The 27500-nt window shown below is 39.8% G+C and overlaps 1 protein-coding gene across 6 annotated transcripts in view; it reads right to left on the reverse strand.

The window, feature by feature from the left end:
* The window catches only part of pcdh9 (protocadherin 9), a 189564-nt gene that overhangs the window by 27417 nt on the left and 134647 nt on the right, over positions 1-27500 (reverse strand). For 3 of the 6 annotated variants that reach the window (XM_017032446.2, XM_017032445.2, XM_025055405.1), the window contains one exon: positions 20674-20875. In XM_017032446.2, the coding sequence (XP_016887935.1) occupies positions 20674-20875 (202 nt within the window). Of the gene's footprint in view, positions 1-20606; positions 20876-27500 lie in introns of those variants that run through there. The other 3 variants (XM_008309924.3, XM_008309923.3, XM_025055406.1) reach the window with 2 other exon arrangements.

The following is a 27500-nucleotide window of genomic DNA, read 5'->3' on the forward strand; positions in this document are numbered from 1 at the left end:
CCAAGTGGAGTGTGGCATATTTCTAGGGTAGTTGATAGTCATTTCCTTTGTCTTAGTGGTGTTGATATGTAGGAAGTTCAGGAAGGAAGTCTATGATTACGATCATTCACTCTGGATCCTTATACTCTGAGACGATAATGGAGTGTCTTACATACCGTCTGTTGTTCAGGTAGTTGATGGTACACACAGACCTGGAGACTGCCTCTATCCTCACCCTGAGCCAAGATGGTTCATACGTGGTAAAAGCAGTGGCGTCATCCAGATGTAAGAAGGTTCAGTGCAGGAGGTTGACAAAGGCATCATCTGCACAAATCCCCAAACGATATCCAAACTGAAGGTTGTCTAAGGTGACACGTAGACACAGTGGACCTGGTGTAACTGAGGATGATGCTCCCCAATGCCTTTGTCAGGTTCCCTGTGTTGCCCAGTCTTAGGTACTGGAACCACATATGAGGTCTTCCACTGGGCAGAAACCTTTTCTAGTACCGGACTGAGGTAGATGTGCAGGACAACTCTACAAGAGCTGGTATGCACAGGCCTTCAGCAGTCTGGGGCTGATGCCGTCAGGCCCTGTAGCTTACCTGACCTTGTTCTGTCCCAGTTGCCTCCACACCTGATCAGCTGCAATTTAGAGTGTGGGGGAGACTCATCTGGAGGAAGAAGGGTGGAGGTGGGTACAGCCACTAATCCCTTTGATGTTGTCAAGGAGGATGATGTGTTAAGGTCCCCCGGGTGGCAGGATTATAGCGTGATGATTGGGGGAGGCAGTGGGTAGCAGAATGTTTAGGAACAGATTCAGTCTGTTGACCCAGTCCCTGTCACTTGGTCCTGCTGCAGCTGGACCTTGGCTGCACTGGCCTGCTCCAGTGTAGTCGCTCCCCCCCTTAGCTCCCTCTGCGTCACCCTTAGTCCTTCCTTGTCCACTGTGCTGAAAGCCGGCTTCTTCTGGTTCAGGAGGGTTTTATTGCAGGTCTTGTTATAGGAGTAACCACACAGTGGGTCAGGTCGTCAAAGACCAACCTAGTCGACCACACAGAGAACACAGTGGGTCAGGTCGTAAAAAAAGACCAACCTAGTCGACCACACAGAGAAGTCACAAAGCAGTCCCTCAATGCCATGGTGCTCTCCACAAGCCACTGTTTCCAGATACCATATATTTCCTCACCATAGATATATAAGCTGGAACCAGATGGGGTTTTCATTTGAGCACCCCAAAGGGGGAGTGGGGGTGGGGGTGGTTCTGTGTGCATCCTTGATATTTGCATATTACTAAGTCCAATCTTTTACTGTCCCCGGTTTGACATGTTATGGGGAGAGTTACAGACAGAGAAGATTAAATTGTCCTGGGATAGCTAGAGGAGCTAAACGATCAAAACGTATATGCTTCTGCATACGAGAACTCCCAGACAGTATTGCCATCTTTTGGGTAGAGATGTCATATTCGCAATGATCCCAGATGGTGGATATGGCCTGTACCTTCTTTTATTAACAAACCGCTTTGCTCCAGCTCTTCATCTTCTATTTTCCTCCTCAGCTCTTTAGGAATGGCCAACGGCGAAGATCTGATACATTCAACTCTAGATACTGTACCTCAATCCGATTCACCACAGGACGTGGACTGAAGTTTAATTCTGTTTTTTGGTGCGGTAAAACTAGACACCCTGACCTATGTGTCATTAAGAATGCATCATTTACTGCAGCAAATAACGGCAGGAAACAAATTCCAGTCCGAGTGCTCCCATTCAAATGATATTTGCATATTCTGTGACACTACATTACTCCCAAATTAGTTTCCAAATAAAATATGCAAATCTGTGACCATACCATTGCTTCTGTCATCATCACGAGCAATGGTCAGCACTGGCTGTTAATATTCCGTGATGTGTTTCACTTACAAATTAGCGCAGCATATTTTGCATTTAAATGGGGCCAACGGTTTTAAAATGTACACGAGTCCATTTGATGCAGCACTTTGTGCACGTTGTTCTAAATGGAATAAAAGAAAGAGGCAGAGTGAGAACACACTCTATATTTAACACTTCTTTTCAAAGGAAAAGTCTGTGAAAAAAAAGTAATTGAAAAGGTTTAAATGTAGTCATCAACCAACAGCACTGGTTTCTAGGCTCTAATTAGAGGCAAACGATGTTTTTCCTATTCTTTTCTGATGCATCACACAGATATGTTATCAACAGACACTACAGGATACTGGGAGCCTCACGGTCCACTTGACTTCAACTCCAACGAGAAGCTTCAGTTTTTTTAATTGAGCTCTATGGAAGGGTTTTTGACAGCTGCTGGGCCAGAGACACACCAAAACAAACGTTATAATGAACTAGGATTTTTGTACAATTTTCCAAATGAAAAAATAAATAAAAAATCCATCTCTTACAGATTATCCATTCACGTACAGCAAGTAAATCAGACCAAATCCAAAATCTATCTGCTTTTGGAATACAGGAAACTGGAATTACTTGACTTAATAAAAAAAATACATCTATCAGCCAGATGATTTTCTTTGTCTGATCTTCATGTTTATCTAAGCATCTTGTTAATTTCAGCATATAACATTATTTTGACCTGTTTTTCTTTAAAAGAAAAACAAATCTCAAATGTGATTATAAAGGACAGTAAATAAAGCATTAACGTAATTTGAAAAACAATCGACAAACAAATCATAACTGAGCAGGTGCTGATGACTTTCAAAAACAAATCTCAAATGTGATTAGAAAGTACAGTAAATAAAGCATTAACTTAATTTGAAAAACAATCGACAAACAACTCATAACTGAGCAGGTGCTGATGACTTTAGGAGAAATTTAAGTTTTGTTTTTCTACTCCTTGACTTTTGATGCCTACATTTTTAATTAGTTACATTTTATATTAGAACTTTACAGAGAACCAAAATATTTAAAGGTTTAGTCTCATCTTAAAACTTTTTTTTTTTCATTAGATAACAACTACAGGCGTTGAGTTTTTAATACAAAAAACACAATATAACAGTACTAGGACAAGTTGAGGGCATACATCAGCATTTAGTAATTACTTCCAAAAACCAACTTTTGCCCAAGGATGATATTGAGGTGTGAGGCAAGGTTAGAAGATGTTTGAAAATGTGCCGGGAAGTGATAGTAGCGATACTGGACTGGAGGATGATAGAGAAGAAATTCCCCAGCAGGAGCAGAAGAAGACAACAGTAGAAGAAATTTATGGATGGTGAAAAAGAGGACATGAGACACTTATAAAAGTACAAGAGAAGAGGGAAACGGCCCGACGGAGGCAAATGATCTGCTGTGGGGCAATTTAAAGCAATTGATCTTGACTTTGTAATATCTCCAGAGACACAGTGTGCAGGCACTTGCACACTCACACAGGCAAATCCCTGTTTTAAAAAGAACACACAGGAGACCAGACGAAGGAAGTCATTTTTGGCCAATTTTAGGTGACAATATTATTATCACTGAGGGATACTGTAATGCAGTGTCAGTGCTTTGACAGGATTGATGTCAAGGTCAACGCTCTAATTTAACTTCCTATGATCCATATTTCCCAGTCTAGGAAAATAGTCTGTTTTGTGTTTTCCTTTTGCCAGTGAGTCAGACTCCACATGTATAAAAACACAAGGGAACAAACTGACAACCATTTTACCAAACCATCTTATGATTGCAGATTAAATATTAAATATGATTAAATATTGCATTCAGTGGTAAAAGATGCCAAAAAACACCAGAAACACAGTCTCTGTCGGTGACATCTGGCAGATGATATGGTGTAAAAACCAAATAAAAGAGCTTGTGATTTCAGTGTAAAATCCATTCGCACTGTAGTCAAAAACCAAATAAAAGAGCTTGTGATTTCTTTTATTCTTGACAGTGTTTTACCTTCACATTCTTTTGTGTATGTAAATTGTATCTGCAGTTTGTTAAACGTTGCATGTATACGTATTAGTCTATAAAAATATGTTTTTGTATGATTATGGTTTTTTTTTTTCATTTACTATCTAACTTTTATTCCAAAACCAAATTCATGTTTAAAGACGGAAATCCAATTTTTCTAATAAATCTGAACCCCGTGATACCATTTGAGTCTAATTTAAACAGTAAATATAAAACATAATGCCCGATAATCTCATGCCTGGCTGACTTCTGTCCATTTCTGTGAACAGCTTTCTAGTTCTAGTTCTTTTTCTGACCATTAACCAAAACAGCCAAAAACTGAGTCTTTGTATGGATCTGCTTCACCTGAATGAGTAGAATTTAGGTGTAAACCCACTATTTTCTGTCCTTTAGAAAACACTTAATTTCTTTTACAGCTCTCCACTCTTTATTCACTTTAGAAAAACTTGAGATTCTGGGCTTCCTCGTTTGTAAAGAATATAATTAGCATCTCATCACTCTGAGCTCCGTAGCACTGTGAGAAGAAACACAGTGCTGTTTGTATATTTGTCATTATGCACCCAGGCACGCATTCAGTGCAGCGCTCATTCTCATCTCTAGTCAGGCACCATGTTGTCTCAACCTTATCCCCTCTCTGTTAGTCTGCCTGATATTCTTTAGCCTCAAACATCCATACAAATAAGTGCAAATGATTGATTTTTATTTTTTTTTAAAGGGCAAAAAGATCTGACATCCCTCTCACAAATATCAACAACAAAAAAAAAAAACATCAATAGAAAAGAGCTGTAACTGCAATCATACAATGATATTTTCCGTTCCATTTTGCAGTGCGGTCGGGAGACATTCAAACACTGCTAATGATGCTTTGTCTTTTTCAGACGTGTTCCCTCCATCGCCACACGGTTAACTGTCCCCAGACTCGGTGTCTGAGGAGAAGGGACAGCGAGACAGACAAGCTTCGTATTCAGGCAGTGCCGACAGGCTTGGCAACTTTGTCCTGTTTGGCATTTAAAACACCTCCGCTCACTCCTGTGTTGTGGGAAAAGTGACGGACTTGACAGGCTCGGTCTCAGGGGAGCGAGTGGGGCCTCTTTCCAATCTCCCTGGGTCAGCACAGAGGTGAGATGCCAGTGAAAAGCTTCTGGCGAAAAACACTAATTATGATGGCTTCCTTGCATTTACTGGTACTGTGTTCAGCAGCAGGTAGTATCCACCTCCTGGTCACGCTGTCAGATACCTCACAGGCCCAGCTCTAATTGCGAAGATGGTAACGCTACGCTTGTTTGTGTCCAGGCAGCCAAAGGCAACTGCATGCATCATTGACTCGTTTAAATAAAGGGGTAAACAAAAAAAAATACGTACATCTATTTTTGGCAGCTATTGATATCATTTGCGCAAGTTGCCAATGAAACTCTCCTTTTAAATCGGAATTTTCTTCTTTTTTTTTTTTTTCTTCAGTAGATCAAAATCTCGTCACACACTGGCGCAGCACAACTGAGCTCATTCTAACACACACAGTTATGCCTCTGCCCAAAACTCATGATAATTTCATAAATGCCTAAAGGCAGAGTTCGAGGCAGTGGACAAATATAAATATTAATTAACACACCAGGGACCAAAGTAATGCATGAAAACTTCTCTGCCTATTGGCTGCTGCCGTATTAAAGGAAACCCTGGTCAGATTTTTTAATGAACTTGAGAATATGCATCAGAATTTCAAACATTAACTTTTAAAGTTAACATCCTCTCATGGATATTGTCGAGGGGGTTGCATTTGGATTCATTTTATGTGGCTGTTCGTATTCGCAGTCTCAGACCCCGAGACTCGAGCCTTTTCTTTTTAAACGAATGTGCTGACATTTCAATATAAATAGACGTGTGTCCGTGTAAACCCTATCACATGCCTAATCCCCATGCTCAGTAGTTCATAACATTGATTAGATCACTGGGCTACAATGAGCCCACATGACACGTCAGAGGTCCCTTTTGCAGCTCTGCACTCCCACACTGTCTCCACTCACAGTTAAAGGGCAAGAGTGGGCAGTGTGTGACAGGTAGTGGTGAAATTGGTGGGCTGAGTCTTGACATTGCCCATTTCCTTTTTGACAGCAGCCTATACTCTCCACCTGAACTGTCACTCCTTCTGTCTTGATGGCGACAAAGGTGTCGGAGAAATCTTAATACCGCAAGTGACTAAAGTTTGTGTATTTATTTATTTATTTATTTATTTTTGTTGAATATTACAATTCTCACCAATGAGGAAAGATGACACAAATGACATGATGATTTTCATTTTTATTCTAAATAACAACATCGGGCTGGACCTGACAGTCTGTATGGGCCACGCATCTGTATATATATATATATATATATAATCCTCCCTACTTGTGTCTGCTGTGTAATCAGTGTCATCACTCTCACCTGTGTCCTGTGATCACCTGTTCATCAGTCTCACTGGTGTCACCTGCTGTCCTGGGTATATATACCTCTCTCCCTCACTCAGTCCTGGTTGGGTCGTTGTTTTGTGTCCATACTTTGTGTTGTAGATGCTTTGTGGGTTCCATGCTGTGTTCATAGTTCTTGTTCCTAGTTCCTGGTTGGTGCCAGTTCAGGCTCTCTCCTCCTGGTCTTCTATCCAGTCAGTTTCTGTTATTTTGGTTGCTGAGTAAACTGTCTAATCTAGTGCAGTATTCTGTCTGTTTCTTGGTGTACTAAGAACAGTTTTTGTCTGTTTGACTGACTGATTTGATGTCATACATGTAATAACGGATGTGTGTTCTGAATATATGCTTGTAAGGTTGCTAGGTACACCCTCTCGTTACACATTGGCTTAGAGTAAAGGTTAGAGATGTTCTAATTTTAGAGGTTGCTGTCTCATTTTCCTTGTCAGTAGTTATTGATTGTATCTCCACAATATCAGTGCTTTGGAGGTATGATCACATCAGTGACAGGCTAAGGAGTTACTGTAGTCCTCAGACTGTCATGTCTCTTCTTTTTACCGACACAGTAGATAGATGGTGTTTAAACAACAGCGCGTCACTTTATGTTGAGTTATTCAACCAATATGGTGTGTTATATTTGTTTATTGAAAGATAGAAATAGTGCCACTCAGTTGGATACATATTTCTAATGTGACAACGGTGTCAGTTTGCAGACATTTTTGTTTTTCAATGAGAAGAAGAATTAAAATGTGCTCTGAGAACTCCCTGCGTGTGGTCGGGGCTGTTCGCACACAGGCTGAATGTCATCGTATTTTTCATAAACCCGTGCCTGTTAAATATCATTGCCTTCCACTTCATAGCATATTTATTAAAACACAACCTTAAGAAGGTGAAGGCACATAATATCTGGGAATACTAAAAAAAATAAAAAATACTTGCACCCCAATGGTATTGTAAAAAAATGGTAACAGTACAACCTTAAATTTGCTTTATTAAAATAGTTTCTCTTATGTTGCAACATCTCTCTGTAAGCCTAATGTTTATGGCTCAGAAGGATCAAGTTTCAATCCCATATTAAGACATGCTGTAGTGCTGTTAGTGAAAGAGCTGAAAATTAATCTCTGTTAGGTTTAACAGTTGAGTGGCATTTTTTTTTTCACCTGTGAGATTTAGGAAGTCAGACACCAAAGGAGCTCTATGATCTGGGGTTGGAAATGCAACATATACAGTACAGCAACCCTTCTTTTTTTTTTTTTTTTACATTTTCATCAGCTGCCTACTTTTGTTGTTGGGTGGAATTTGTATTGGGCTTAAGCACATTTAGACAAAACCAGACTAAACTTCAGACTAAACCAGCAACAAAAACACACAGTATATTTTATCTGGATTTTCTCTTAAAGAAGAATCTAAATATAGTTGTAATTGATGGTGTTTTTTTGCTAATCTGTTATTGAAACCAACTTACCTGGATCCTGTAACTGAATCCTCTTCTAAAAAAAAAAAAGAAAATGCCATAATTTGTGAGCTTAACAACAAGGGAGCCAAGAGAAAACCATCAATTACCAATTAGCTAACCACCAGTAAACCAACTGACCTGTTTCATCGACACACCGACAAATGAATGAACCAATAAACCAGCCGTGAGGAAGTGGTAGCAAATATTATTTATTAACCTGTTAATAAAGGCCACATTATTATTTATTATTCATCACATCACGAGCGAATAATGCTCTCCCCCATGTGGTAATATCCATAAAAGATAAGAAGGTAACGTGCCTCAAAGTGACGGTGAAAGGTCACCAGTACAAGGGACCAAATCTGAGGTGCACGGAAGTTTCAAGAAGGAATATTACACTTATCATCTCTCAGACTCATGTGCTGGCAAATTTACCACCAGTGAGCGACGCATGACTCTGTAAGCTGTGGATGACATTTCCAGGGATTTACTCCTGATGTTAAGGTTCAGGCTTAGACTCTGCAGGAGGGATCAAGCTGAGGATCAAAACAACTCCTCACTCCCCCCTCTCAATAAACACGCGTGTGATCACACATGCATAACAATGAAGCCACGCATATTACTTTGGTTACTGTATAGCGAGAAGGGGAAATCAAAAGAACTTTGGTATTATGATTTCACAGGAGGTACTGTGCTGCGTTAGGTCTTCAGAGCTTTTCTGAAACTCCAACCATCAACGCCGTGTACAAACAACTCGCAATCAAGTAATTGGCCGTGTTAGATTTGTCTGCTGCAGTGTTAAAACAAACTCATTTACCCATTCATCGTCTACCCATTAATCATTCAATCAATCTCAGCAATCACTCGACCATCGTGGTGAACACACTAGAAAGTTCTGCAGCCCATCACAGGGCCACATGTTGAGTCAAATTGTCCAATTTATGACTGGAAAAGGGAAACCATGGCAACCCCCAACACAAGAGGACATAACATACAAACTCAATAAAGGGAAAAAAAAAACAAAAAAAAACATCAGTGACCAACCTGAACGGATGATGATCTTACCATGGGACAAAACTACTCATCGTTTAACTATCCTGTGACCAAACTTCACGTCAGATATTTATCCTAATTTTAGAATGCATGTTGTTATAAAACTGTCTGTTTTTTGTTTTGTGAGTGAATGAATGTTCTTTACAGAAAACATACATTTTCATTACTATTGACAAAAGGAATTTTATTGCTCATTCGCTTTGGTTTTTTGTTGTCTTTGTTTTTATTCTTTCTGGATTGGCTAGCAATCTAGATTGGAATTGTTTTTTTTTTTTTGTTTTTTCATTTGCCTGGGCTTTAGATCTGTGAAGCTGACATACAGTTAAAAAAATAAAGCAAAGGCAAAGTTGTTGATAAAGCATGCAATTATTCAACAGCCAAATTCCATGGAACAGCGAAGGTGTTGTATAAGGCAGAAAAAAGGGCAGCTAGGTGAGAACAGAAAGAGGAGAGGTGGCTGGAGATAAAGAAAAAGGTGTTATAGGAACACAAGAGACGTCCTATGGTAAGGAGCGGTGCTTCGTCAACTCCGTGCCCCAGCTTGTAGCACTGGCGTCACAACCTACCCCTGCGTAACTGGAAAGCTGTCGGTCTCCTGTAAGATCAGGGGGACTGAACTGAATGTTCAGTTTGTTTTATGGCTTCGGTGTGTAAAAGCTCAACAAATCTGTCTCAGATATTGATTAAAAATGATCATTAATAGTTATAGTGAATTAAAAAAGGAAAAAAAAAAAAGCTTGACCCTGGGAGATAATTATTTTTTCCCACATCCACCACAGATTTATACCTTTCTATATGATATACGTGGTGATCAAAATACTATTTTACTTAAAATAATAAAAAAAACAACAACCATCAAATCATTTAAATTGAAATATACATGTCATTTTCAGAAGGTCAAAGGAAGTATTCTGTTCTGTAAATGCCAGCAAGGTTTGAATTTTTCCGTATTTTCATTTCATAAAGTAGAACACAGCATTCTCTGTATTACCAGTAGGTGGCAGTAATCCATTTCACAAGGTTAGGCGTTAGCGTTACCTAGCCTTGGTGTTTAGGTTGAACAAGATTCACAACGTTAGCACGCTATGTGCTAAACTTCAGATAAGGTAAATGCTCAGGCAAGCCTAAGATGGTACTAATATGCTAAGGACTAGTGTGTGCTAAAACACTGCTAACATGCTAAGTGCCATGTGTCTTAGAAGGGTTCCGTTTGTTATCTTCATCCGACAATCATTTCCCTCTGACAAAGTTTAATAATAATAATAATAATAAATTTTATTTAAAAAGCGCCTTTCAGGACACTCAAGGACACTTTACATCAAATAATAAAACAGATAATAATTTAAAACAGGGCATAGAAATAAAATAAAGAACAGATAATAATTTAGAACGGGGGATAGAAACATGTTTAAAATCAGTGATAAACACAAGCACAGAGGAGGGAGGTTAGAGGGAGTATGCTGTCCGGAACAGGTGTGTTTTGAGGTGAGTTTTGAAGGTGGGGAGAGAGACACAGTTACGAAGGTCGGGTGGTAATGCGTTCCAGAGAGGGGGAGCAGAGCGACTGAATGCTCTGGCTCCCATAGTGCTAAGGCGGGCGGGTGGGACGGAGAGGTGGATGGAGGAGGAGGATCTGAGGGACCGAGTGGGGGTTAAGACGTGGAGGAGGTCAGATAGGTAGGGGGGGGCAAGATTATGGATGGCCATGAAGGTGAACAGGAGAAGTTTGTAATTGATGCGGTATTTAACTGGGAGCCAGTGGAGATGTTGGAGGACAGGGGTGATATGATGGTGGGAAGGGGTCTTTGTAATGATACTGACGAACCCGAAACACCAGTAAAAATGGACACTTTTAACAGCTGTTGAATGAAAACTATGCATAGTGCAGAATATACAACATACGTTTGGAGGGGGGAAACATTACAGCCGAGAATGCATTCAAAGCTGAAGCTGAAGCTTATAAATGTCAATTGATGCGTTATTCTATGACTAGGATAAGCTAATTAAGAGTCAGCTTTTCTTGAGCTCTGGACATTTTTTGGAATTCATGTAATCCATTTGTGAGTGGGTTCCCCACCCATACAATTACAATTAACATTCCACTATTAACCTCAACCGACTACAGAAACTAGTGTGTGAATTGTTGTTTTTCTCCACCTTCTACCCTGTTGGTAGCAGATATGTGCCACCGCTACTGTTCACTTTAAATGATTCACGTAGTTTCAGCACACACACACACACACACACACATATATATATATATATATATATACACATATATTATTTCCCAGTAAATCACTCACGCATGACACGTAAACCCAGACACTTCACGATGCAAAGTGAGAATTCGATAGGATACAATGTGAACAGCTGGTTTGGTCACTTTTATATTTTTAAGTTGGAAAATGCCAGAAAGCATCAGCTTATTTCCTGGTGGACGTTTACATGGGCTGAATGCCATATGGTTCATTTAGTGCATAATGAACACACACACACAAACCAGAGTGGATTCATGTCTGTGTCAGTGCAACTTAAAGATATATTTTTTTTTTTTCAGTTTGGCAGGGATCTCTTTCTCGGTGTTTGTTCTTGGCTTTCCTCTGGTCAGCTGCTCACAGCACACAGCAGGGGATTAAAACCGTATCTTAGCGCTCATCACTCCTGTATTAGCGCACAGGAGGTTAAAGCGCATTGTTCTCTACGAGGGAACACACACACACACAGAGAAGTACAACAGCAGCCCATAAATTCTCTCAAATGAAACTTTGATTAAAGTTCAGTATGAACACCTTTTTTTGAAACCTGCATGTTTTCGCAGAATGACATATTACTGCTCGAAATGATCCGGCGTGGCGGATTTATGCTCCTTAAATTCAAAACCTTAAACGTGGCATCACATAAAGCAGTGAAAGACAGCTGGTCCTGAAATACATTTGGTGACACCTCTGAAAGGTTTGTAATTAGCACATTGGATGGTGTTTGATTTAACTTCTTTGAAATAGAAGCGTGAAGTAAGATGTGGTTCTACAGGAGTGAAACGGAGAAGGTGCCGCGGTGTAAACTTTCACTCTCTCACAAACACAAATACCTGAAATGGACTTATTAAAATGGAGTGAAGACCTTCAACACGCAGAGGATTATTACAGAAATAATTTATAGAGGAGGTTTGTAAATTAGAGTGCTGCATTATCAGCCGTCAACAACAGTTTTACTGCTCAGGTAATTGACATTAAATAAACATTTCCTCATTATTTTTCTTCAGGATACATGATATAAATCCAATCAACTGAAATTTGCATTTTTTTTTTGTTTGTGTGTGTGTGATTAGTTTTTCAGCCCGGGGCTTTGTATCTCAGTGTGCATTGGTTTACAGGTTCCATAGTGTAGCGGTTAACTGCCTCACAAGCAGGAGGTCTTGGGTTCGACCCCCAGAGGAACCACATACTTAATGGTGCCTCCTGTTGTAGCCTGTGTGCGTTGTAAAGACTCACACTGTGAATTTCTGTGTTGGAATAAGGGACTTATTAAGGGATGTTAAAAAACAAAACAAAAAAAAAACATCATTAGCTGTACTGTCATAAAGAAAACAAGAAGTAGAAAAAGCGATTTAAAAAAGGGAACATACTAATATCAATTAATTCACAAATTCAGACTTGTTGACACAACCTACTATTTATTTCCTTGTTTTTGACATATGTGCAATATACACATACAGTCTAATTAGATGTCAAGTGGGCCGTAAAATCATAACACGATTACCTATGAATAAAAATAAGATTACCTTTTTTAATGTACAAGTATATTCGAAAAATCTTCATATTTAATTACATATCCTTTGACAAAACACTTCATCAAGCGGGCTAGATCGAACCTCCTAGCGGGCTGGTCTTTGGCCCACGGGCCATATGTTTGACACCCCTGGTTTAACCCATAACATCCTGTCAGCAGAGCAAATGTGAACGTTTTCAAAATTACACTTATTATTTACCACTCACGCCCCACAGTACTATATACACATTTGCCGTCGGCCCTGCTACCGGGCTGGTTTTTGGCCCCCCGGGCCATATGTTTGACACCCCTGGTTTAACCCATAACATCCTGTCAGCAGAGCAAATGTGAACGTTTTCAAAATTACACTTATTATTTACCACTCACGCCCCACAGTACTATATACACATTTGCCGTCGGCCCTGCTACCGGGCTGGTTTTTGGCCCCCCGGGCCATATGTTTGACACCCCTGGTTTAACCCATAACATCCTGTCAGCAGAGCAAATGTGAACGTTTTCAAAATTACACTTATTATTTACCACTCACGCCCCACAGTACTATATACACATTTGCCGTCGGCCCTGCTACCGGGCTGGTTTTTGGCCCCCCGGGCCATATGTTTGACACCCCTGGTTTAACCCATAACATCCTGTCAGCAGAGCAAATGTGAACGTTTTCAAAATTACACTTATTATTTACCACTCACGCCCCACAGTACTATATACACATTTGCCGTCGGCCCTGCTACCGGGCTGGTTTTTGGCCCCCCGGGCCATATGTTTGACACCCCTGGTTTAACCCATAACATCCTGTCAGCAGAGCAAATGTGAACGTTTTCAAAATTACACTTATTATTTACCACTCACGCCCCACAGTACTATATACACATTTGCCGTCGGCCCTGCTACCGGGCTGGTTTTTGGCCCCCCGGGCCATATGTTTGACACCCCTGGTTTAACCCATAACATCCTGTCAGCAGAGCAAATGTGAACGTTTTCAAAATTACACTTATTATTTACCACTCACGCCCCACAGTACTATATACACATTTGCCGTCGGCCCTGCTACCGGGCTGGTTTTTGGCCCCCCGGGCCATATGTTTGACACCCCTGGTTTAACCCATAACATCCTGTCAGCAGAGCAAATGTGAACGTTTTCAAAATTACACTTATTATTTACCACTCACGCCCCACAGTACTATATACACATTTGCCGTCGGCCCTGCTACCGGGCTGGTTTTTGGCCCCCCGGGCCATATGTTTGACACCCCTGGTTTAACCCATAACATCCTGTCAGCAGAGCAAATGTGAACGTTTTCAAAATTACACTTATTATTTACCACTCACGCCCCACAGTACTATATACACATTTGCCGTCGGCCCTGCTACCGGGCTGGTTTTTGGCCCCCCGGGCCATATGTTTGACACCCCTGGTTTAACCCATAACATCCTGTCAGCAGAGCAAATGTGAACGTTTTCAAAATTACACTTATTATTTACCACTCACGCCCCACAGTACTATATACACATTTGCCGTCGGCCCTGCTACCGGGCTGGTTTTTGGCCCCCCGGGCCATATGTTTGACACCCCTGGTTTAACCCATAACATCCTGTCAGCAGAGCAAATGTGAACGTTTTCAAAATTACACTTATTATTTACCACTCACGCCCCACAGTACTATATACACATTTGCCGTCGGCCCTGCTACCGGGCTGGTTTTTGGCCCCCCGGGCCATATGTTTGACACCCCTGGTTTAACCCATAACATCCTGTCAGCAGAGCAAATGTGAACGTTTTCAAAATTACACTTATTATTTACCACTCACGCCCCACAGTACTATATACACATTTGCCGTCGGCCCTGCTACCGGGCTGGTTTTTGGCCCCCCGGGCCATATGTTTGACACCCCTGGTTTAACCCATAACATCCTGTCAGCAGAGCAAATGTGAACGTTTTCAAAATTACACTTATTATTTACCACTCACGCCCCACAGTACTATATACACATTTGCCGTCGGCCCTGCTACCGGGCTGGTTTTTGGCCCCCCGGGCCATATGTTTGACACCCCTGGTTTAACCCATAACATCCTGTCAGCAGAGCAAATGTGAACGTTTTCAAAATTACACTTATTATTTACCACTCACGCCCCACAGTACTATATACACATTTGCCGTCGGCCCTGCTACCGGGCTGGTTTTTGGCCCCCCGGGCCATATGTTTGACACCCCTGGTCATGCCCCACAGTAATATACATACATTTGCCCACCGCCCTTTTGTGAGTAAAAGCGCCAAAGAAAACATTCTTCATCAGCTCGTGCGTTGGGCCCCTCCCTCCATGCCACAGATTTTGGCGCTGACTCCTCGGCAGTGTTTACTGGCTGACAGCAGCACCACACTGCCTCTCTATGCTCCGGCAAGTGTTTCTATTTAGCTCACTCCTAAAACTACTGCCTAATTTCTCTTTGGAGACAGAAATCCTCTAAAGCCTATTGTATCCCTGGGCAACATATTTACCGAGGGCAGACTTTCCAGTACCTGGAAGAGATTAACACTTCTTTCTGATTTATGAATCCAGGCTCCCCACCCACAGGCTCAGTCAGGGGCCCAGGCTGGTGCGTCCTGCTGCATCCTCTCGCCACAATGAAATTTAGATATCAGATTAAATATTTAAGCGCACCCCGAGTCATATACTGCAGGTATAGTTTGAAAAAAGGATTCATGAGGATGTTCACTTTTTTTTTTTTTTCATTATTTTTCCACAAAGCATAACAAAAGAAAAAAAAAATACTGTCATTTAAAAAATTTGCAGTATGATTTTTTTGTATAAACAAAGTGTCCTGTGTCGAACTGTAAACAAGTGTGTTAAGCCAACAGAGAAACAAACCTCAGATTTCCTCCTGTCGTTCGATATCAGTGGAAAAGAAAAAATTGAGATAGCATAGACTATACTGAGGCACAGACATGCTGTATAGCCCAATGTTCTGAGACATTGTGTTATTTACTGTGGTGCATACTGAAACTACAGTTATTTGTTTTAGCCGCAGTAAATAAATTATCCAGCTGAGACTGGAGCTGCAACAAATTTACCCAGGCTCATTCATGGTTTCTGTGCATTACTGGGCTGTTTTCCTGCTGCCAGAAAACCAGTGAAGGGTTTAAACTCCATATTGAACATGACCTCATATACGTATGCTGCTGTTGTGTGGAAAAACTGACAAGTAGATTCAGATGCTTAGATGAGGATTCTCCGTGTTATGTCAGGACATAGATATTGCTGGAAGTAGGTGCAAGCTAGCTTCTAGCGTGTTTAGCAGTTTGTTTTTTAAGTTAGGTGCTAGTATGTAGCAATTTATTGGACTGTTAGTGTCATCCTACTCCAAGCCTTGTGCCAGAGAGAATTAAGCTAAGCTAGCGTCATGCTGCTACGTAGGCACTTACCAGCATGCCTACACCTTGCTAACATAGTGTTTAATGTTGAGAGTTTGTTTGCTCAGGCAAGGCTATGATTTATAACCTCCTGGTTTTTGCATCCTCTTGTAAATCCTGTTTTTATAATTTTAATATCTGGTTTATAGAGCTACATAATATATAGAACAAAAAAAGTGTGTTGGGGATTTCGTTTTGTTTTGTGGGCAATGTTCAAGGCTGGTGGTCAGAGAGAAATGAATGGTGTGTTGGGGATTTGGTTTTGTTTTGTGGGCAAGGCTGGTGGTCAGAGAGAAATGAATGTTGCGCTGTATCAATCAAGCTAATGTGACAATTCTGCGCAATTATATTGTCTCTGTGGTAATGAAAACTGAACCCAACACGTGGCTAGCACATGAATATGTAAGGCTTTTGATTGTAGCTGAAAATACTGTAAGTCTATACTGTATATGTCTACTGGGTATATTTTTCGATGTTTCTGAAAACTTTAAATCATTTTTATAATGTATTTTGAGTAAAGATTGGACATAGTTTTTGCCATTTGGCTCCTGCTCAACAGCAGATGAATCATCATCAGCCATCCATCAATGGGCTAATTGCTAAAGTGGTTCAATTTTCAGGATAGAGAACATAGAACACTTACGTCTGGGTGTTTTTGTCTCTCTCTGTTAAGGTATAACTATCTGCCACTCTGACTCAGTCTCACTGTGCTTATTTTAACAAGCATCGCTAACACTGCCTTCCACTTCTGTTGTCATGTCATTTGTACTGCTGGCACATGTTATAGCAATAGATTTGGGTGATTTGAACAAATATAAAGTTGAGGCTTGCATTTATTTAGCTTGTTATTTAAAAGAAACAGATGTAGACATTTCTAAAAATCTGAGCCCCATAAGATGAATTAAAATAAGTAGATATATGCGCACTGAAAAAAAAAAAAAGTATGATTCTATAAAACTATTGTAATGGTTCATCACAAATGGCTTAGAAAACAATGTCATAAACACGTTTCATAACTGAAATTGCAAAACATCTAATCAACTGTCGAACTGTGACATTATAGCAGCTGGAACGACTTCAATCCACTTGATTTTTATAATTCTCTCAATGTTATAATTGGTCATGACATGCAGTATCACCATGGTAATAGGTGGGTTTAAATAGCCGTAGCAGGTGTTGGTGTTTAGAGAACATGGATTATTAATTCTTTTTTTTTTTTTTACTCATGGCTCCACTTCATCCAAAAGCCAATTAAATTATTGGATATCACTGCTGTGTCGAAAGGGATTTTAATAGGATAATATTCAGGAACAACACACTGATGGGCAAAGTGATTTGATTACTCAAACTCATGAGGAAATTTAACATTTACTGCATTAAACAGCCTCCACTGGTCCAACTGCTGACAATACTGCATCAAAACACAAAAAGCATGATGACGCATGTGCCATTTATCCAGAAATCTAAATCTTTTTTTTTTTTTCCACATACAAAAAATTGCATACAGATTTACATACAAAAACATGATTTGATTTTGTTTTGGAAGCTCTCGGCTTCAAACAGGTACTCAACTTTAAAATATACGAAGAAACCCACAATATATTTTCACTGTAAGTATGTGTAATTAAAATCAGTGGAGCATCGCAGTAATAACAGTGACATTAAATAACAGTAAATAAATTATATGGGAGGACGATCAAAGATAAGCAACCAGAACTTTACCAACACTAAGTACAGAAAGCCAGTCGGCAACAGAACAGACACACTGCGCATGTGCGCTACAACATGGTGCGTTCAAGGCACCCAAGAATCGTCAGGTAAAGCAGAGCTTTATAACACAAATTATTCCCGAACTGTCATAATATGCTGAAACTGAATTCAACATATAATTTGAAATATTGCTTTTACTTTGCCGTTGGTGAGCAGTTATATTACAAATTATACAATTACAAGTACGTGATCCTACAGGTACCACCGGTAATTATAACCTGGCACTCTGCCTGTTATCTCCCTATAATCTTGCATTAATTAGACCGTGCATTGCTATTTCTAAATGTGACCGTTGTGACAGTGTAAAATCACTCAAATGTCAAGCATGATTTTCCTCCCCATTTTAGTAGAGGACGGTAGTTTTATATGATATTCTGCTCCGTTACACAGCACAGCAGTGACAGGTGCCTTCCAAAGCCATTCATATTTTATCAGCAAGAGTCAAGACGGACAGTTTTGAGGGTTTTTTTTTTTTTTTTTTTCCTAAAAGAGGAGACATTCGGGAAATATATCTGACAATGACTCACTCAGCACTGGTCAATCTGGCAAAAGTGCATGTGTAGTTCATGTTTTCCACGGAGCCTACAGTGAGTAAAACAACATTTGCTGATGGTCACGTTATGCTGTTGTCATGATGTTGACAAAAACAGTGAAAAGACCTTAGCAACAAAACATGTCAGCGCTTCAGAGTTAAATGTTGGTATTGGTTGAAAACAGAGCTGTCCACACGTCTATGGTTTTGGAGCTATCATTCAAATGACTACGTTAAAGCGATCTACATACGTAGAAATAATTAAATATGTATTTACCAGAGGTGTGGACTCGAGTCACATGACTTGGACTCGAGTCAGACTCGAGTCATCAATTTGATGACTTTAAACTCGACTTGACAAAATGTAAAGAGACTTGCAACTCGACTTGGACTTTAACATCAAGGACTCGTGACTTCACTTGGACTCGAGCCCTTTGACTCGACAAGACTTGATACTTTCTCCAAAACCCAAAGTGATCAGTGTAAATATATTATTATTTTGTTTAAAAGGACTCGAGACAGAAACGGCAGGACTTGGGACTTGACTTGACACTTTTTAGTCTTGACTTGGACTCGACTCGGACTTTACCTGTCTTGAGACTTGAGACTTGACCCGGACTTGAGTGCAAAGACTTGAGACTTACTTATGACTTGCAAAGCAATGACTTGGTCCCACCTCTGGTATTTACTCATATAAACTGAACGTACTTCAGAAATACATTATACAGTAATACCTTGCAATACGAGCATAATCCGTTCCAGGACCGAGCTCGTATCTCGAATCATTTTTTTCCCCATAAGAAATAACATGAAATTTATTTATTTATTAATCGGTATAGAATTATATAGAATTTACTTTGATTTGTATAGCGGGCACCATGCTCATATTTATCAACAATTTCATGCGTTTATTTCCACGGTCATCATGCGTTTCTTCTTCTCACTACCATCCTCTCCACTCATTCTCTTAGGGCTCATCACTATTATGAAGAATAATGCACAAAATAGAGAGAAAATCACGTAGGTAACACAAACACAATACGGAAGACTCGCAGGAGATCCATACGGAAGTCAGCGAACACCGAAGTGAACGAGTGAGGCGGCGTTGGCTGCTCCGAGTGCTCGGCCGCAATCGGAGCACTTCGTATCTCAAATCTTTGCTCACATATTGAAGCAACAATTTGCTCAGAGGCTTGCTCGTATCTCGGAATACTCGTATTACGGGGCGCTCGTATCTCTGTATTTGTGATACGCATATTTCTGTATGTATATACTGTATATATACTGTATGCTGTATATACAGTACATACATACAGTATGTAAAATCCCAGAACTATCACACTTTTGCAAACTGTTTATTTTTTTTCAAATTAAACAAAACCCAGTTTTAGTCAGAGTTATTTTCCCCACAGCTACACCAGATCTCTTTTTTTTAACAGAAAATTGACTCTTCTGTCATGTTGTACTTTGAGGCGTTTTTAATGAATACATCTGCCAATTTTTTTTTCTCCCTCTTTATTGAGCGGGTACATAACCATACGAGTGTAGTTTACTCGTAGCACGTGTGTTTACGTCATGCTGACTGTTTCACCCTCTGTAGGAAAGCTGGCGTCGACCTTGGGGCAACGCGCTTGATCTTCCTACACACCTCACCTCTTAATGATAAAATGAGAAAACTGGGTCGAAGATGTACAATCCCACCAGAAATAGTGGGAAGTTAACATCTTCTACTGAGCACCAGGACTTCCAACTGGGAAATCATCTCTAAATAAATCAAATGAGTTTCACAAATAGGTAAGGAGCCTATGGGAGGCCCAGGTTTGCTCCTGGGAGGAATGAACAAGTCTGGATGATTAACTGAGAAATGAATGACCCGCTCGCGTACCCACTAGAAACCTACTTGAGGATTTAAATGAGTCCAAATTAAATGGTATTTGGTACGCAGAGGGTTTTTTTTTTTTTTTTTTTTTTGTATATCAAGGTGATGTTTTTCTTGACTATTTATAATCTCTTTTCAAGCAGTTTTAGTGATTCTCCTAGCCTGTGTTTAACCTGCACTTACGCAAAACCATGTTTACAACCCAGTAGATAACATTGTCTTTAAGTACATATTACTTCTCTAATAGCTATGAAGTTAGATGGAAATGTTTATTTTACAGCCGGTGGGAAACATCAGTTCTGCAACTTAAAAGAAGAAAAAAAAAAAAAAAAAACCTTTTTGCAAAAGATGATACACAGAGACAGAAAGATAGAGAGTAATTTAGAGCAACACCTAACCCGTCATTACTACTTATGGAAACTGGATATTCATGAGATAAGTACGTGACTCACCGGAGTTGGGATCGGAGTTGCCGTCAGCTTCGGTTCTCTTATCAGGGGAGGCCTGCTCGTAGAAGTCATCCTGTGCCTGCACCAGAGGGAGAGGTTGTGTGAGCAGGGAGCCACTGCCTGCAGGCTCATGGTCCCCTAGACCACTGTCACTGCAGCTCTCCTGAGAGCCATCCGGCAGGTGAAACGTGACGCGCCGCTGCGACTAGAACCAAGAGTACAAAACAGAGCCTCTTGTTAGTGCTCTGCTCTGCTCCCACTCTAAATGTTTTTTTTAATTCTACGCTGTGCTGAGCAAACTCATGCAATCTGCTGCCGGGTCTGTTAGTTGGTATGTTACAATAGAAGGAGGGTATCCTTTAACATACGACGGAAACATGGGTTTGCCACAGTGAGACAGTAAAAGCTCCATCTGGTTCACAGTCACGTTTCACTGCGAATGACAATCGATAGCAGTGAAGCTGAATGATAGGGACTTCAAACCCAAAACAATAAATGTACGAATCACCGTGCCTACAGAAACAAACGTGAAGGAAAATAATGTTTTTATATAAAATGACTGGTCTTCATTTGTAACTGTCAGCATTAGGAACAGTTTATATTCATGTTCACTACTTTAAATACTTCAAATTTGGAGGATTTCAGACGAAAAAAATAAGCAAAATTGGTTTTTTGCTTTATTTAGCAACTGCTTTTGAGCTAGCTAGCGACAAAATTATTTGGTTTCAAATTATCAATTTTTTTTTGTTTCCCAAAGGGAATGGTTTGAAGGGATTATTAAAGCTATCTATCTATCTATCTGTCTGTCCGTCCGTCCGTCCGTCCGTCCATCCATTTATCCATCGAAATCAAAAATACCTCATAGCTTATTTTTGGTGGAGTCTCTCTATGTTTAAATGAATACAACAAAAGAATGACGGACACGTAAAGTGGCGCAGAATTATTTAAATCATAGCTTATCCTGGGACACGTCTTGTAGCCCAACTGCAACACACCCCCCCTCCCCACACGCACACTCACCCTTAAAACCGCACTGATTAAATTTCCAGTTGTTAATTCCAAGTGTCTTTTCCCCGCGCTCTAATGACATTTTCCTCCAGCTTTTTCATAATTCCTTGTGCACATGCCTGCAGCTAACCTTTTGTGCACACAGAGAGGTCCCTGCCACATCCTCGGTGATGACAGACAGAGATGGGTTTTACAGTAATTATTGGCACAAGCAAAGGTCAGCCAATCTGCAGTCTGATGCAAATGACCTCATTATGTATTTTAGAACTGCTCGAGCAGCATTGACTTTAAAAAAAAAAAAAAAAAAAATAGGCCCAATGAAGAATAAAATACAAAGTGATTCTGGTTGGAGTGGGTTTGGGTGGATTTACGATTCAAAAGAGAGAGACGTATGACATCATTGTGACATCAGTCATATACACAGTCACACTATTATGTACGGTACCTCACAGCCATATTGAAAGAAATAACTTTTTTTTTTTCTCAACTTATGTGGCCGCTGTGCTTATTAGGCATATCAGTACTGTCAGATACAGTCTATACAGTAGTATCTCTGCAGGAGCTACCAATAAAAAGCCAAGGCCTTAGAGGCAAACTTTTAATATTTGACATCTGTGGTGCATCTCCACTTAATTAGCTGTGGCTTCATGCATGTTCTTTCACGATAACGCCTGAAGAGGATAGCCTCGGGGGGAAAATACATCTTTTTGTTGATTGTTATTCAGTGTCATGGTAGAAATAAGGAATTTTATATTCTACATTAAAAAAAAACAGCAGTTAGTTTGAACATATCTTGTGAAAAAAACTAGGCCCGGAGTATCATACATGGACCTTCTTGACCTAGAGAGTTTGTCTCAGTTGAGATGGACTGGACCAGTCGATGCCACAGCTTCTGTGAAATCTTTTTAAACCACAAATGTGTCAAATTCCCGAATTTAAATGTGACCAATAAGGTCTTTTATTTTGAAAGTGTTGATGCCCCCACCCAGCTGCCACACCTACAGGACAGAGAGAAGGAGAAATGAGGGCGTAGGCTGTGGCAGGGACGTCGTCAAAGTCGTCGATAATTTAATTTGAATGATGTGGTTTGTTTATTCCAAGTCCATCAGTGTTTAACATTTGTCAACTATTTGTACTTGTATCTACTTTGTCTTTTGTTCTATGGTGGCCTAAAGTGCAAATCAGAATGGAATGATTGGACCAGCGTTGTGCTTTGTACCTTAGAGACACTGTTGTTCTGAAGAAAACAACTCAGCTCTTAGTTTTACATTGGTTGTGACAGCACTGAATGGTTGCTGCTTTTGAAAGCCCCATATAGAGAAGGGGAAAGTACTTTCTACTGCAGACTACTACTACTGGCCTTACCAACAGTTTGAAATATATGTTTTTTTTTTTCAATATGACAAATACACTATCGCTTCTGTTTATTTAGTTTGGTCTCGGTCTTGGACTTAGTCTCTCCACCACTTGGTTCTGTCTTGGTCTAGGCTCTGGTTTTAGGTTAGGTTGTCTTGACTACATCACTAACAGGAACCTAGTCAGTTCTGCAGATTGTGCATACTATCTCATTGCCATAACTGAGTACTGAGTACTGTTTTAAGAAGATTCAGGGGCTGGGTAAAGGGACCACATATGACTTAGAGCAGGGGTGTCAAACTCAAGTAGGCCAAAATTAAAAAAAATGGGAAGACGCTGTGGGCCAAACTCAATATTGACTCTGGAACGATCAAAGCTTAGTATTATAAACACATGAGAAATTCAATTGGAAATAAGACACACATCAGTAGTATTTGTTTCTTATTGCGTCTCTTTATCTGTAGCCTTTAGAGTTCCTTTTTAATGTTAATTTTTTTTTTCACAGACAACAACAAAAAAACAAAATGTATTAGCTATAAAATAGCTCATACGCTGCTAATACTACTTATCCTGCCAGTATATTGGCAGGCTAACTCTAGTACACATTTGATATGATGTTACGGGCCAAATATAATTACACTGTGGTCCAGATTTGGCCCCCGGGCCTGAGTTTGACCTGTGTGACTTAGAGCAAAACTATTTAGGCTTGTTGGTGCATACACTTGCATAAAACTGTATGTACACTCTATGTGCAATTGTTTTTTTTTTTTTAAATACTGCAGTGTTAGCTTGCATGGTATATGTATCATGTTACGTAGTAGCTGTTAAAAATATCCAAAGGACAAGAAGGAAAATAAGGAACATCATTTAAGGTTTTCTGATATTGATACAAGAAAGTGTTCAATAACCATGATGCTAATATTAACTATAGCATTTGTACAGAGCATATTGTGTGATTGTACTTAAATACAGCGCCCCTCGCATGGCTGCCGTGTGTACCTGGTTGTACTGTGTTTTTGGCGGTACGAGCGTGTAGAGGCGTGTTTGTATTTCTCTGCTGCTGACAGTCACTTGTAGCAATATTAGCATAATAACGGCTTAAACTGTCCCCACTGCCAGTTTACAAGATATTATAGCTTATCTTCTGGGCTAACCCCCCCATTATCCGCTTGTTCTTATAATTTGCCTGACCAAACACATTCACCAACACAAACACGGAACAAATTGAAGCACTTTGCGGTTTTAATTCCATAAAGCCGACAGAAAATGTGGAACAACGCTGTGACATGGACCGTCGCTTACAGTAAAGCGAAATGATGCTAACGGAACGATTTATTTTTTTAAGCAAAAACATAATGCATTTCCTTCACTAGCAACAAAATCCAAATTTAAATCTATCAAAACTTTTAAATAGGTTTTTCCCTCATCGTATTTTAAATTTATTTTATTTATTTTGAAACACACAGCAGGTCTTTGTACAACCCAGAGTTGCAGAGTGTGTGAGTGTCTCAGAGCACAGGCTTCCTTCCTGCCACCCTGTAATTTCTATTCCGTGACAACATATGGAGAACAGTGTGTGAGTGTAAAACGCAAATTCTATGTTGGACCGTGTTCCGAATGCAACACAACACCTTTTTTAACAGGCAGGCATTGGATGAGAAAGGGCGCACTCTTAGCACCCACACATGCATGCACATACTACACACACACATGCACAGCATAATGCAATCTCCTCATACCCACAAATAATCTTATCCATCAGCTGTCTGACACCTGCAGTGAGAGAACACTTCCCACAAGTCTTTTTCACAATCAGACCACCGAAGGATCACTCAACCGGGAAAACAAAACTCACAAAAATATCTCTTTCTTTCTCTCTCTCTCTCTCTCTCTCTTTCTCCGTGTGTGCCTTTGAGCCCTCGCTCATCCTCTCCTCTCCTCTCCTCTCCCTCAGAGACCAAAGGTGCTGTGCCATCTGCTGGACACCTTAGAAAAAACATGATTTTCTCTCTTTTGTCAGTTAAAGGCTACAGACGTGATTCTCTCCTTTGTTCCACCAGATGTGCTGATAGTTTTTTTTTTTCTTCTTTTTTTTTCTTTTTTTTTTGCTGTCATAAAAATCTTGTCTCAGACACTTGCACTGCAGGTATTGCTGACAGAACGTTTTTCTCTTTCTTTTGATGTAGTACTCCGAGTGTTACCGTTACCCACAGTTAGTCTCCACAGTCCTGACGTGACATAACAGCCCATCAAACATGAGCCAACAAAACATTACAGCAGCTGATTGGCGTTACCTCACAACAAAGGGTTGGGATTTGACTTTGGAAACAGGAATGAAATAAATTTAAAAATCTTATTTAGTTGACGAGGGGAATTACACTGTTACGTTTTAATGCTACGTACAGTAATGTGACTGATTGCTGTTCCTACGCTGTTACAGCTACTGACTATAATATTTATAAATAACATTTGACCCGGCTCTTGCCCCTCAAGTTCCAGTGGAGGTGGTGGAGGGGCATAGAGCCATCAGTTAGCCAACCGGCAGCAGTATCGGGTGGAACATACACAAACAAAGTTTGTTTGTTTGAGACACTGTGTCCTAAGGTCGCTTTTTTTTTTTCTTACTGGAAGTACAGATTATTCCTACATTCGAGCAAAGTAAAAAAAAAAAAAACAAATTGTGGAAAATAAAACAATATCACTTTCCTAGTGAGGAAACCATCAGAGTAGTGATACATTTCATATGTAACCATGAAAAATTAATATTTGTATTAGTGTTGATACTGTTGAAGTATTAGATTAAACTGTACAGTCTGTGCTCAAATATGTATTTTTAAAATAGTGATTTTAAAAAAGCAAATATCGGGCCCAACATGCTGCTACAGCTAGCCAAACATTCATTCAACAGATTAACAAAATCAGGGAAAGTTGCAACATTGTTGTGTGCTAACAAGATCAGGGAAAGTTGCAACATTGTTGTGTGTTTACGTTATATGGAACTGCGAATGACAACATCACTCGGGTAACTTCAACTTTTGCTTCACAGAGTTGGTAGATTTTAGTCATTACCGTGCATCTTAATGCTAGCTCGTTAAAAAGTGTTGCCTTCAAAACTTGACGTAGCTGCTGTCAACAATATTAATCATTCCACATCCCTTTACCGATCCCTGCCACAATCAACAATCTGTCTGTCAATTGTGTCAGTCATCCTAGTAACTGCCCTGCATTCAGTCGGACATGAGCTGGGCGTCTGACTACACTGTCTGTGTAAATAAAACAATACATATTAACTGCGTATGACGGCGAAAACAAGTTCACAAATGATGATGTCACTGGATATTCCTGTTTTTTAATATTATTTTACTGTTCAAATAGTGGCGTAGTGGAGATGATATCTTTAATTATATATTATACACTGCATATACTGGATACACAGTTTTTTTTCCCCTAATTTATTCCATCATGTGTCATTTTTATACATTTTTTTACTCGCTTTTATTTAATATTAGCTTTTATTATAAATGCATGCGACATAAGAGTACAATTTATTCAAACATACTCTGTACAAAAGTAGACATTTGATGAGTTCTGAAGTAAGAAGTTGCCTTAATACTACAGTCGTGATCAGTTTTACTTTTACCGTCGCAGTACCTCGAATACCAAGTGAGTCCCTTAGATTTCTTACTTTTTAGTTTAAGTAAAAGGTCGGAACACTGCACACGGCAACGTCACACTCCTCAGACAAGTTGATGAATGGTAAAGGAAGTGCAGTTACTTTTTATACAAGTGACACTTAAACAGCAACAAGAATTACAGACTAGATCAGCATGTGTCTGTGTTTGATTTAGACTGAAATATTGACCAAGTCTGTTCCTTCAGCCTCTCTGGAGTCTGGAGTCGGCTTCCTGCTTTTCATCATCGAATCAAACTCCTGTCAGACATCTGCATTCTGTCACTTTCTCAGCGACTTCCAATCCATTACCCTCACACACACACACACACACACACACGGCTACTCCCATACGCATGCAGAAACACTGACAGATAAAGAGAGAGAAATCTAAATTTTGGAGGTCATTTCCCAAACTGATGCACACACACACATACACGGCCAGGCAGTTGGCTTTACTCAAAGCATTTGTGCAACATTTGGTCAGCATGTGATCGTTAGCTCAGTCCATCATTTTCAATTTTCTGGGCTAAATGGTCGACGATCCTGATATTTGAGAAATACATACCGGATGTCAGCATGATTTTTTTTTTTTTGTTTATTTATTTAACCCTTAAAAATATATAAATATTTTATTAACTATTATTAGTTCTTCTACTATTGTGGAAATGTATATTGTACAGAGTGAATGGTACTGGAATTATTTTAGGTTTCACCAAATACTTTTGCTTTTACTTTTTACACAAACAGCATAAAATCGTACTCAGCAGCAGGTGTAAATCTAAATGTGATCCAT

This window comes from Cynoglossus semilaevis, chromosome 5, assembly GCF_000523025.1.
Source record: "Cynoglossus semilaevis isolate Cse_v1.0 chromosome 5, Cse_v1.0, whole genome shotgun sequence".
Lineage (NCBI taxonomy): Eukaryota > Metazoa > Chordata > Actinopteri > Pleuronectiformes > Cynoglossidae > Cynoglossus > Cynoglossus semilaevis.